The sequence below is a fragment of the Hyperoodon ampullatus genome (assembly GCF_949752795.1).
Source record: "Hyperoodon ampullatus genome assembly, chromosome: 4".
Taxonomy (NCBI): Eukaryota; Metazoa; Chordata; class Mammalia; order Artiodactyla; family Ziphiidae; genus Hyperoodon; species Hyperoodon ampullatus.
The window spans coordinates 74,096,565-74,109,737 of record NC_136917.1 but is presented as its reverse complement, the minus strand read 5'-3'; the positions used below and the strand labels follow the sequence as shown (position 1 = coordinate 74,109,737).

Below are 13,173 nucleotides of genomic sequence, written 5' to 3'. Positions count from 1 at the left end.
GATGGAGAGCCAGTTATCCATAAACTATTCATTACACCATTTATTTATACTATTTTTAACATTTATTAAAACTTTACTCTTTAAATACTGATTAAAACTATTTAAACATTCAGCTATTTATTGAATAGCTTATTTTTTTACCCTCACAGCTTTGAAATACCATTGTTGTTTCATATTATGTTCCCATCTATTAAGGGATTTATTTCTGAGCTATTTGGTTCCCTTCTCCATTTGTCTAATTTTGCTCCAGGATTATACTGGTTTAAATACTATGGCTTTATAGTATGTTTTAACATCCTGTAGATTAACTTATCCCTTTTTTTTTTGTTGTTGTTGTTCAAACCTGCCCTGGCTATTCATTTTTCAAACAATCTTGTCACGTTTCTTAGCTGGTTGGGCATTTGATTGTATTAACTTTATAACTTGTTTTGGTGAAAACTTACCCAAGAAAATAAAAAAATATTGATCCTTCCCATTCAGAAACATGATAAAACTATTTTCAGATTTTCTTTTGTGTCCTTTAATGTTTTTTTAGTTTTCTTCATATGGGTCTTGCACATTTGTTAAGTTTATCTTTAGAAATTTTATAAGTTTTTAATACATCATTAATGAAATCTTTTGGTTTTCCCTGTTATTTTCTAATTGGTTAATGTTGTTGTGTAAGCAAGCTATTGAATATGAAATCTATTGATTTGTATATGATGATTTAATATCTGGCACCTTATGAAACTCTTTTATTAGTTCTAATAAGTTTTTAGTTGATTCTGTTCTATGTAGATCATTTCATCTACAAGTAACCTTAGTTTTATATCTTCCTATCCAATATCTATACCTCTTATTTATTTTACTTGTCTTGTTGCATTGGCTAGGGCCTCCAGCAGAATGTCAAACAATACTTGTGATAAAGTTATGGACACTATTCTTATGCTTCCTTATATGATGTTGAATAGGATATTTGCTATAGGGTTGTGGTAACCTTTATCAAGTTAAAGATGGTTCTTGGTATTTCCAGCCTGTTAAGAATTATTAGGAAGAGGTGTACTGATTTATTAATGTTGTTTCAAATTTTATTTTCATTAAAAAAAATTTTTTTTATTCAAACAGAAAGTCATAAAAATTATAGTCATCTTCATCAGTTCACTCAGTCCCATGTAATTAATTTTTTTAATCTTGATCTTTTGTTAGCACTTTTATGAATTCATCAGTTTTCCATTAGAGTTCTGAAAATGCTTATTCATTCAGTTCAGCAGTATAGTCAGTTACCAGAAACCTGTACTTGTTGGAGTCTTTTCTATGAATTCCTTGAAGATGAAACTCTTTTATAGGAACATTTTTGCAAAAGCATCAGAGTACACCCAGAACTGTCTGTAAATGACAAAAGACTTAAAAATGACCACGGCTAAAGATTTGATGAAAGTTCATAATAACACAATTGACAATGAAATGTAGTTATTTCTGAGATATACATTTTAAAGTAATAACTAGAATTATGACTTATAACATTATACCAGAACATATAAGATTTTTAGAAATTTCATGTAATGTCTGAAACATTTATATTAACATATTTCCATACAAATAACCCAAAGAAAGTTTAGTATGTCAAAATTTATTTTCATACTCATTCATTTTGGTTCCTTTATAATCTGACAATGTTGAGAAATATGGCAACAGATTCCCTAATGTTTAACCATCTTTATATTACTGGGATAAATCTTGTTTGGTCATGATATGTTAGTCTTATAACTGAATGTTGAATATGTAATATATTCTAGATAGATTTTGGTCAAGACTTCTAATATAAGTTGGTATTTAAAGCAGTTTATCATTAAGTTTGCTGAAATATACTTCTGCCCAACACTAGGTAAATGTGGTATTTTTAGTGTAGGGATTTCATACCCAGATTCCAGCAGAATTTTGTTATTTTTCTTATGTAATTTTCTGGCCTTTATTAACAGATACTAACTGTTCAACTGCTTACATGTGTACTTGCCATGTATTTTTATTAATGTTCTGAGAAGATATTTAGTTCACCTGTCACAGATTATAGTCATACTAAAAGATATGTAAGAACATCACAATAATACATTTGTCATGTTCTCTTACTTTAGTGCTATTCTCTTCTTTCCTTTACAGTGGTTACCCACAGAACTTGATTAGAAATTTAGCTCTTCTAATTATTAGCTAGTAATTTCATAGTTATTTATCCTCTCTGAGCTTTAATTATGCCATATGAAATAACAAATTATAACAATTATAGCTGCGCTGATAGACCCTCAAGAACACACCCACATATTGAGAGCTTGTATATATTTTCAGCAAGGCAAAATTAAATTATACTCAGCTATTAGTAGAAGACAGCAAAAAAGGAAGAAAAAAATGGATTCATTTGGACCACCTGTCACATCTTCTTGGACCCATACATTTCTGACTCTTAAATCCAATGGGTAAATAGGTGAGCCAAGCCAGACAAAAATATATATGGCAGGCTACTAGTAGGCTGTTGTGGAAGGATCGTATAAAAAGCATATTAAAAGCTTGATCAGCAATCTGTAGCTCAAGGATTTTATGATTACATAATCCTGGTTTACATTACACTCTGAGACCTTAATAACCTGTTTCAACCAATCCTGAAATTGTTTGGGGGGTCTTCTGCCATAGGAACACTACTTCTTAGTCCTTGAAAGCCCTACTGTACATAACACTTCCTCATGGGGTTGTTATGAAGCTTAAATGAGACATGGGATGTAATAACATCTGGCATGGTACCTGCTGGTTTTGTAAAGATGAGTATTTAAATGCTTATATAAAGCTTTAACAAAAAATGTGCCTGGCAATATGCCAAAAAGAGGATAAAAAATAATTTTTTTAAAGTACTTTCTCTAGAATCTAGGGGTGAGGCAGATAAATACATGGCACAATACCGTGTGATAGTCACCAGAGGCTTAAGGGAACTTACAAACCAGGCTCGGAACTGATACAGCATGGAGCCCACAGAGCTGTTTGGTTACATCTGGAGGTGCTGGCCAGTGGAAGAAAAGAGAAAGGCTAGTCTGGTTATAGGGCACAGCCTATTCTGAGGCATGGCGTTCTGACAGGCGGACACATCCTGGAGCTGCAAATGTGTGGTGAGGAGGTGGGGTCTTCACCTGAGGCTACTGTAGAGGGCTTTGCAGGGTCCACATCAGGCAAGTTCTTAAAGCAAAGGGCCTGATTATTCCTCTTTTGCATGACTAAGGTCTCATCATAAACTTCAGAGTTTCAAGTTGAAATGCCCCCTGGCCTCAAGGGCAAACTGACGTAGTCAGCTGTTTACTTGCAGCCCAAGAAACTTGCTATACAAGTCACCTTCAAGTTTCTGTTCTGCCCTGTGCTCTAACCTAAGGAAGAAACTCGGAGTTTGCAAATGTAACCTGATAACCAAATTTCCTCATTGGAACACTTCATATTTTAGGTATTTTCAGGTTATTATGTTCTGGCCTGAGGGGCAGATTCCAGCCCTCACCTTTCTTTCTTCTTTCTTTCTTCCCCGCACCCCCCGTCTTCTATTTTTATCTTGTAGTTAAAAAGCCCTATACAGGCAGGATTTTAGAAGTGGAGCACCGGAATGTTTGTCTCAGTGAGCAGCCGACTTTCGGGCTCTGTATTATAGCATCATTCCCAGGTTCGACGGCTAACTCAGAAGGAGACGCTGACCCTGGAATCGAAGGGAAACAGTTAAGTCTTGGTAGAAGTAGTGCAGGGTTCGCTGCTGTTCGTGCCAGCCGAGTGTTAAGGCGAAAATTCAACCAATCAAAAGCAAAATGAAGAGGCTCCATGCTTTTCTACTCCTTGCTGTCTGGCGATCTGTTAAGGGTGGTGTTTTGCAAATTGCAAGCCTAGCGCACGCCCGAGCCTCAGGGCAGGGTGCGTCGGGGTGCGGCCCTGTCCCCGGCGCGGTGGCGCGCACACCCCTTTTCTGCAGACTCACAGGTTTCCAGGCCCCGCCTCCTCCGGGCCCAGCTGATCTCTGCCGCCCTTTGGGCCTGAAACCCAGGAGCCCAGAGCCCCGCGCCCTCGGCTCCCGGCCCCCGGCTCCGGCCCCGGGTCCGCCCAGAGAGCGGCGGGCTACAGAGTCCCCACGCCCTCGGCTGCCGGCCCTCGGCTCCCGCCCCTGCCCCGCTCCGCGCACTCTCTGGGTCCCGTGGGCTCCGGGAAGGGGGGTGGGGCGGCTGGGCCGGGGGCGGGGCGGCGGCCGCGGCCGTGAGCCCGCCCCCCGCTCGCCCTCCGCTGGCCGGCTGGCGCGACCATGGAGGTCTACATCCCGTCCTTTCGCTATGAGGAGAGTGACCTGGAGCGGGGATACACGGTAGGCGCCGGCCGCGGCGGGACAGGGCCCCGCGAGCCAGGCCTGCGGCTGCTGAGTCCGGAAGGTTCCTCCGGCAGCCGCCGCCCCTGCGCGGGGTTGAGGGGTGGGGTCCCTTCGCTCCCCTCCCTTTCCCTCCCCTCCTCGGGCCCACTGAGAAGGCTGCGCCCCGGCGCGGTTGTCAAGGAAACAGGAGCCCCCTCCCTGGCGCGGCGGCGGGCGCTCGGGGTGCCCCGGTTTGGTCCCTTCCCCCTCCCCGCCCGGCTCCCGGCCTCCAGCTAGGAGCGCCGGGAGTCGTGTCCTCGGACGCGGCGCTCGCCATTCTCCCCGCCGCCAGCCCTCTGGAGCCCGGGATGGGCTGCGTTCGTTTCTGGCACAGCTGCTCCTCTGTCCAGACAGAAGTGTCTTTGCGGGCGGGTTGATGTTGGTTTCCAAGTTACGTAGGGATTCATTCAGATGGAAAATACGCTAATTAAAAAAAATCATCATTTGTAGAATTTATTAGCCAAAGCAAACACATGTGTTGCTTTTAGATGATTCCCAAAGTCTTTTTCTAGTTATGCAGTGCCATGAAATGGCAAAAATCAGGTACTCACTGAGCACCTGTTCCATACTTCGGACTGTGGTCTCTGAAGAATGAGAAACAGGATCCCTGCTTTCAAGAGTGGAGGAGTGGCAGGGAGGGCAGAGACCAGGGCCTGGAACCTTCGGGTAATAAGTTTAGTAAATGAACTGTAGGTAGTTGATTTCCCAGCGAACTTAGACATCTTCATCTAGACAGTCATTGCTAGAGGGAGAAATGCCTCAGCCTGGGATAGACCTTGGAAAATTTTATTTCCATTTAAAGAACAGGTAGGCTTTGGGGAAAATTGCACAGGGCACTCTAAAGGATTGTTATTTTATTCACTTATTCACTTGTTATTTAATTCACGCACTTGCTAAACTCCAGTTACATTAGTTTGGCAGAGAAGTATTTTAATCTCTCTCTTCTCTAAAGATTATTGGGTTTTGGTGACAACTTATTTGGAACCTTGTGTTTTTATAGCGAGGATTAAATCACCCTCTCAAAGGAATTTTTAGAATTAAGAGTAGTGATTAAAAAAAAAAAGTCCAAGGAGTATGTGGGTTTCTAGAATTACGTAGACTACTGGGTCCATGTATCCCAAAACAAGTTCTCAAAGTGCCTTCCCTTGGGGGAAGGGGGGGACTTCAACCAAGGAAGAGCTGAGCTCCCTGGCCGTTATTTATATAAATAAATGAGTTATGAAATTGATTAAATATACTGTATCTTACTTCAAAAAAAGGGGTGGAGGGGCTTCCCTGGTGGCGCAGTGGTTGAGAGTCCGCCTGCCGATGCAGGGGACACGGGTTCGTGCCCCGGTCTGGGAAGATCCCACGTGCCGCGGAGTGGCTGGGTCCGTGAGCCATGGCCGCTGAGCCTGCGCTTCTGGAGCCTGTGCTCCGCAACGGGAGAGGCCACACAGTGAGAGGCCCGCGTACCGCAAAAAAAAAAAAAAAAAAAAAAAAAAAAGGGGTGGAGGAATGACCTTAAATTTGAACCTATTCAAGTCTTTTTCCTTAAGCCTAAAACCTTGGTTGTCTTTCCTTCTTTCAGGTGTCTCACCTCTCCCATCAGCATCAACAGTCATGGAGGGCTTTCCATCTTTAGGGCATTCTTTTAGCACCTGGAGATAAACAGGCTGCTTGTCAGGGGCCTTGGTCTCAGTAGTCCAAGCTAAAAGTTAATTACCTCCCCAAATAAGCACTTAGGTGGATCAAAATGATTGGTTTTTTCTATTAGAGTACCTGTGTTTTAACCCAAGTTTTCCTATTTCTTTTTATTACTTGTGTTATGGCCAGCCATATGCCACACTCCAGGTTTTGAATTAAACTGATTTGGAAGGAGCCTTTTTCTTGGTAAACTTGGTAGGTAGAAGATTGCTTATGTGAGGAGAGTTTGTGTGCTTTTTGAAAATTTACTTTAAAAAAATCCTAATTTATGTACGTTGGTAACCATTTGTTAAGATACTTCTGCGAGTGATTTTTTTCCTTTGTGAGTTTGTGAAGCAGATACTTTCTACCCTTGGCCAGAAGTTTTGGAATTGTACAGCAGTTTATTCATTCAGCAAACATTAACCGAGTGCCTGCTATGTGTCTGTATTCTGGGTGCTGGGAAGGTAGCATCGAATAATATTTCATCATTTTAGAAAAACCCAAAATTTAAAAATATCATCTCAGTTCCCTAAACAAGAAACTGGTAAAATAATGTATACTTTAGTGTAAAAAGTACCTTTCTACTTTAGTGATTGTGTTTCAAATTTAAGAAATATTAAACTGCATTCTAACAAATTCAGTGATAGGAAATTTAAAGTACAGGATGATTTTTCCTCCTTCTTGTCCCATGCCCTTAGGGATAACGCATAGGGGTGCTTTCTTAGAGACTTTCCCCCCTATGCTATGAAAACATGTTTTTTTCTTTTTTAGAATAAATAGCAGGATTTCACTATAACTGTCATTGTACAGCTTATGGATATCTTTCTGTGCCAATACGGATAGGTCTGTCTCCTTCTTACTGGTAGCAAAGGGATCTTCCGCAGAAGGAATGCACCATAATTTGTTAACACAGATCTCTGTTGGTGGCCATTGACATTTGCTTCTAATTTTTGGCAACTATGCCAAATGTTGAAATAAGATATCCCTGTACATGCTTTTTATGCCTACTACTAGGATTGCTGTAGAACATTAACTAGAAGTGGTACTTCTGGGCCTTCTAAGTTTTTATCAGTATTGCTCAATTGTTATTCAAAAAGCTTATACGAAGTTATGCTTTATGTATGAAGTAATTTACCTTTGAAGAGTGAATATTTGCCCTTTGAACATTTAAACATTACCATGGGCCTGCACTGTGTTAGGTGGGGAATTGAAAGGTGGAAGTATGTTGTTGCTGTCCTTAGGGACCCTCAGCCCATGCAGCAGGGGTCAGGGGGGGAAGGGTTAGAGCCCTCTGACATCAGCTGGAGTCCTGAGGAGGAACAGGGCCGTTCAGCTCTGCCTTAGGGTGATGTGCTCTGGGTGGGGGAAAAGGGGTGCTCAGGAATGCTGACATTTGAAATCTGAAGAGAATTTTGCTGGGATAGTGAATTCCAAAAAGAGGAAGTGCGGGGCAAAATTTCATCTCAGGAAAAAGGCATGTTAAACGCCCAGATTCACCAAAAAACAAACCACACCAAACAAAAAAAGGGCCACTTCTAAATCATTTTAGTTTACAAAGAAGCAGGAAAGGATATTGTAACAAAATGCAGGTGAACCCTTCCCACCCTACCCCTACCCCCCATAGTGTATTTGTTTAATATCTGTTCCCCTGCTAGGCTGTAAGCTCCTTGAGACTAGGACAGTGTCACTCGCCACTGCTGTATCCTTGTACAGGGCTTATCACATAGTGAAAATTCACTACATGTGTGCTGAATAAATAATGAATGAGTCTTCTAATAGGAGAAGAAAGTCAGAAGCACAGTGATCCTGAGGCGTGAAGCAGCTCAGTGAGTTGGACTGGGGTTGTGCAGTGATTCCTGACAGAGAGAGGTGTGGAGAGACCAGATGGCTAGCCTTGAGAGCTCTAAAGGGGTATGGACTTCAGCTTCAGACAGTGGGAAGTCGCTGGAGTTTTAAGGAAGGAAGTAACATGATTAGCTTTGCGTTTAGAAAGATGACCCTGGAGTATTAATCATGTAGGAGATGCAAAATGACCAGAAATGAGAGAATGAGGGCTGAACTAAGGCAACTGGGAAAGGAAAGGGGAGGACTTACAGGAATCTCCAGGGTCTGGTGACCAGATGTGAGGCAACAGGGTGACTCCCGTGAGTATTGGGTGCCAGTGACAAAAAAAAAAACTGACATGTGGGCAGTTTCATTTGGGGGCCTGCTGAGTTTTTTGTGGCAGATGAGCCTATTTCATTGTGAAGTTCAGGATACATAGAGAGTTCTGGGTGAGGGGTGTGAGGCAGGAAGAGAAAGAGCAGTAGGTGCTTTGTAAGAAGGAAAGTGCTAGATACGGCTCACTGGCCTTGTCAGGTGGGGATGGAGAACAGTCCACTGGACATGAAAGGAAGCAGGTCCTGGGTGCCAGTATAGGTTAGTATTTATATTTTCCATTTTCAGATAACATGGTTGGTAAAAACAAAACAAAACTAGAATTACCATTCATGTAACACCATAAAAGTTGGAAGGTATTAGATTTCATTTTCCATAGCTGTAAAAATCGAGGCATTCAATTAGATAGATTTTCAAGTCCATTTTTTTTTTTTTTTTTTTTTTTTGCGGTACGTGGGCCTCTCACTGTTGTGGACTCTCCCATTGCGGAGCACAGGCTACAGACGCGCAGGCTCAGCGGCCATGGCTCACGGGCCCAGCCGCTCCGCGGCATGTGGGATCTTCCCGGACCGGGACATGAACCCGTGTCCCCTGCATCGGCAGGCGGACTTTCAATTACTGCGCCACCGGGGAAGCCCTTCAAGTCCATTTTAACTGTATGTGTGAGACTGAGTGTGTTGTGTTTATACAAATATGTCTTTTTCTTGAGATCTGGACTCTTTCACTGATTTACTTTATATCATGCTTTTCAATAGATAAGGCAGCTCCATATATACACGATCATAATATTGAGATATGCAGGGATAATTATCAGTTTAATATTTTCTGGATTAAAATACACAAATAGAACAATATAATGAACCACCATTTACCCATTACTCACCTTCAATATTTTACAATATTTATTTCGTTCACCACCCTTCATTCTCCCATTAAAAAAAAAATCTGGAGTATTTTAAAGCAAATCCAAAATGAAATTTCACCTGTAAACATTTTACTGTGAATATCTGACAGGCAAAGACTTTTTAAAGAAACATAACCAAAATGTAAATACTACCACAAGGTTAGCAAAACCTTAATATCATCCCAATTCTTAGTTGTTTTTGTTGTTTTTAACATAACCGTAGTGCACATATTGCCTTGGAATTAACAGTGGTCTGTGGGAAATATTATTATTGCCATTTTATATTTGTGAGAATGACACTGGTAAGATCAAGGGGGCCTGGCCACTTCCACTCTCTGTTTACTTTCATCCTCAGAGTAGCTTCCACCTGGTGACGAAATGGTAACATATTGCAGATTAAAAAAAAAAATCATATTCTACAAAATCCAGAGGAAGAGAGGGTGTTTCTTCAGAGCAAGGACACTTTTCTTCCTTCATATCTCATTATCCCTAGTTAGCTCCTCAACCAATGCAGTTGCCAGAGGAATTCTGTGTGCTGATTGGCTGCCTTCACCATGATTCGTGTAATCACTGTGGCAAGGATAAGTTAACCAGATGGAGTGAGAATAGTTAGGGGGCATCCCTGGAGCTAGGAATGCGGTCAGTCCGTTCCTGCCACCTAACCCTGTAGACACCGCAGTGGGAGAAGTTCAGAAGGATAGCAAGACCACAGTGCCCACAATGATTATCTTCCCTTTATAAACATGATACAGGAGGCCTTTGTGTAACAAGGACGTAGCTGGCACAGTGCCTCACACGTGGTAAACTCACAGCATAGGCGAACATTAAACGTGTGTTGAGTGATTAAGTCAAGCATGTGTAAGATACGTTCCTTACCCTTAAAGACAAGAAATACAGTTTGAAAATATTCTTGAACATAAACAGAATGCTACATTCACTTGAAAATCAAACATTTTACAAGAGGATTGAATTTTGCAGATACGGTGCTTAGAAATTGATCTATTCTTTTAAAATAAACTTTTGATTTTAAAATAATTTTAGATTTGCAGAAAAGTTGCAAAATTAGTACCAACAGTTCCGTGTACCCCTCACCTAGTTCCGCTGTTACCATCATCCGTTACCATGGTAATGTCAAAATAAGGAAACTAGCATTGGTAACTTGTTATTAACTAAGCTCCAGACTTTTTGGATTTCACCAATTTTTCCACTAACGTGCTTTTTCTGTTCCAGGATCTCATCCAGGGTACCACATTGTATTTAGTTTCATCTGCTTTGATGTGATACTAAGTAGTCCAAGTTGTAGTACACTGTCTCTCAAAAATGAGACAGGCATGTTATTAGATATGAACCTGTACAGATTAAATCAAATTTTGATTATTTCAGATGCTTCCTTGGAAAGTTTTGCCACTTGGCAAAACCCTATTTATAATATTATACCAGTTTATGACAGAAGCTGACACAGCCTCACAATGAAAAGCACAGGCTGTGGATGGACTCATGCTGTCTGCCTCAAATCTTGCCTGCAGCATTTAGCCTGAAGCCAGACTTTGGGCAAGCTACTTAATCTTCCTGTGTCTTATTTTCCTCATCTGTAAAAGAGGATACTAGTACAGACATACCTCAGAGATATTTCAGGTTCAGTTCCAGACCACTGATTATTGCAATAAAGAGAGTCACACAAATTTTTTGGTTTCCCAGAGCTATAAAAGTTATGTTTACACTATACTGTAGTCTATTAAGTGAGCAGTCTCATTATGTCTAAAAAAAAAAAAATTTACATAGCTTAATTAAAAAATACCTTATTGGGGCTTCCCTGGTGGTGCAGTGGTTGAGAGTCCGCCTGCCGATGCAGGGGACGCGGGTTCGTGCCCCGGTCCGGGAGGATCCCACATGCCGCGGAGCGGCTGGGCCCGTGAGCCATGGCCGCTGAGCCTGCGTGTCCGGAGCCTGTGCTCCACAACGGGAGAGGCCACAACAGTGAGAGGCCCGCGTACCGCAAAAAAAAAATAAAAGAAAAAGAAAAAGAAAAAAACCTTACTGCTAAAAGATGCTAACCATCATCAGAGCCTTCAGTGAGTCGTAATCTTTATGCTGGCTGAGAGTCTTGCCTTGATGTTGATGTCTGCTGACTGATCAGGGTGATAGTTGCCGAAGGTTGTGGTGCTGTGGCTATTTCTTAAAATAAGACAACGGTGAAATTTGCTGCACTGATGGATTCTTCCTTTCATGAATGGTTTCTCTGCAGCATGCAATGCTGTTTGATAGCATTTTACCCACAGAACTTCTTTCAAAATTGGAGTCAGTCCTCTCACACCCTGTTGCTGCTTTATCATCTCACTTTATGTTATATTCTAAATCCGTTGTTGTCATTTCAACAGTCTTCACCAGTAGATTCCATCTCAAGAAACCACTTTCTTTGCTCATAAGAAGCAACTCCTCATCCATTCGCGTTTCATCATGAGATTGCAGCAATTCAGTTGTATCTTCAGGCTCCACTTCTAGTTCTAGTTCTCTTGCTGTTTCTAACACATCTGCAGTGAACTCCTCCACTGAAGTTTTGGACCTCTCAAAGTCATCCATGAAGGGTTGGAATCAACTTCTTCCAAACATCTGGTAATGTTGCTATTTTGACCTCTTCCCATGAATCATGAATGTCCTTGATGGCATGTAGAATGGTGAATCCGTTCCAGAAGGTTTTCAATTTACTTTGCCCTGATACATCAGAGGAATCACCATCTGTGGCAGCTATAGCCTTCTGAAATGTATTTCTTAAGAAATAAGACTTGAAATTTGAAACTACTCCTTAATCCATGGCACAGGCTATGGACAGATGTTGTCTTAGCAGGCATGAAAACAATATGAATCTTGTTGTACATCTTCATCAGAGCTTTTGGGTGACCAGGTGCATTGTCAATGACTAGTCATATTTTGAAGGGAATTTTTTTTTCTGAGCAGTAGGTCTCAACAGTGGGCTTAAAATATTCAGTAAGCCATGTTGTCAACAGATGTGCTGTCATCTAGGCTTTGATATTCCATTTAGAGAGCACAGGCAGAGTAGATTTAGCATAATTCTTAAGGGCCCTAGGATTTTTGGAATGGTGAATGAGCACTGGCTTTAGCTTCAGTCACCAGCTGCATTAGCCCCTAACAAGAGGGTCAGCCTGTCCTTTGAAGCTTTGAAGCCAGGCATTGACTTCTCTTCTCTAGCTATGAGAAGTCCTAGATGACATCTTCCAAGAAAAGGCTGTTGCATCTACATTGAAAATCTGTTGTGTAGCGTAGCCACCTTCATTCATTATCTTAGCTAGATCTTCTGGATAACTTGTTGCAGATTCTATCTACATCACCACTTGCTGCTTCACCTTGCGCTTTGATGTTATGGAGACGGCTTCTTTCCTTAAACCTCATGAACCAAACTCTGCTAGCTTCAAACTTTTATTCTGCAGCTGCCTCACCTCTCTCAGGCTTCACAGAATTGAAGAGAGTTAGGGAGTTGTTTGAATTAGGCTTTGGCTTAAGAGAATGTTGTGGCTGGTTTGATCTTCTATCCAGACCACTAAATCTTTCTCCATTATCAGCAATAAGGCTGTTTCACTTTTTACCATTCATGTGTTCACTGCAGTAGCACTTTTAATTTCCTTCCAGAACTTGTCCATTCACAACTTGGTTAACTGTTTGGTGCAAGAGGTCTAGCTTTTAGCTTATCTTGGCTTTCAGCATGCCTTCCTCACTAAGCTTAATCATTTCTAGTTTTTGATTTAAAGTGAGAGATGTGCGGCTCTTCCTTTCATTTGAACACTCAGAGGCCAGTGTAGTGTTATTAATTGGCCTAATTCCAATATTGTTGTGTCTCAGGGAATAGGAAGGCCCAAGGAGAAGGAGAGAGATGGTGAGTGGTCAGTTTGTGGAGCAGTCAGAACACACACAACATTTATCGATTAAATTTGCTGTCTTATATGGACAGTTTCTGGTGCCCCAAAACAATTACGATAGTAACATCAAAGATCAGTAATCACAAGATCACCATAACAAACATAATAATAATGGAAAAGTT

General features: G+C 41.4%; 1 protein-coding gene across 1 annotated transcript in view; it reads left to right on the top strand.

Annotated features, from left to right (window-relative positions):
- Positions 1–4,288: 4,288 nt before the first annotated feature.
- The window catches only part of SNX24 (sorting nexin 24), a gene marked incomplete at both ends in the record, with an annotated part of 176,521 nt that continues 167,636 nt past the window's right edge, over positions 4,289–13,173 (top strand). Inside the window, one exon of the mRNA XM_079701852.1 lies at positions 4,289–4,348. Within this exon, the coding sequence (XP_079557978.1) occupies positions 4,289–4,348 (60 nt within the window). The remainder of the gene's footprint in view (positions 4,349–13,173) is intronic.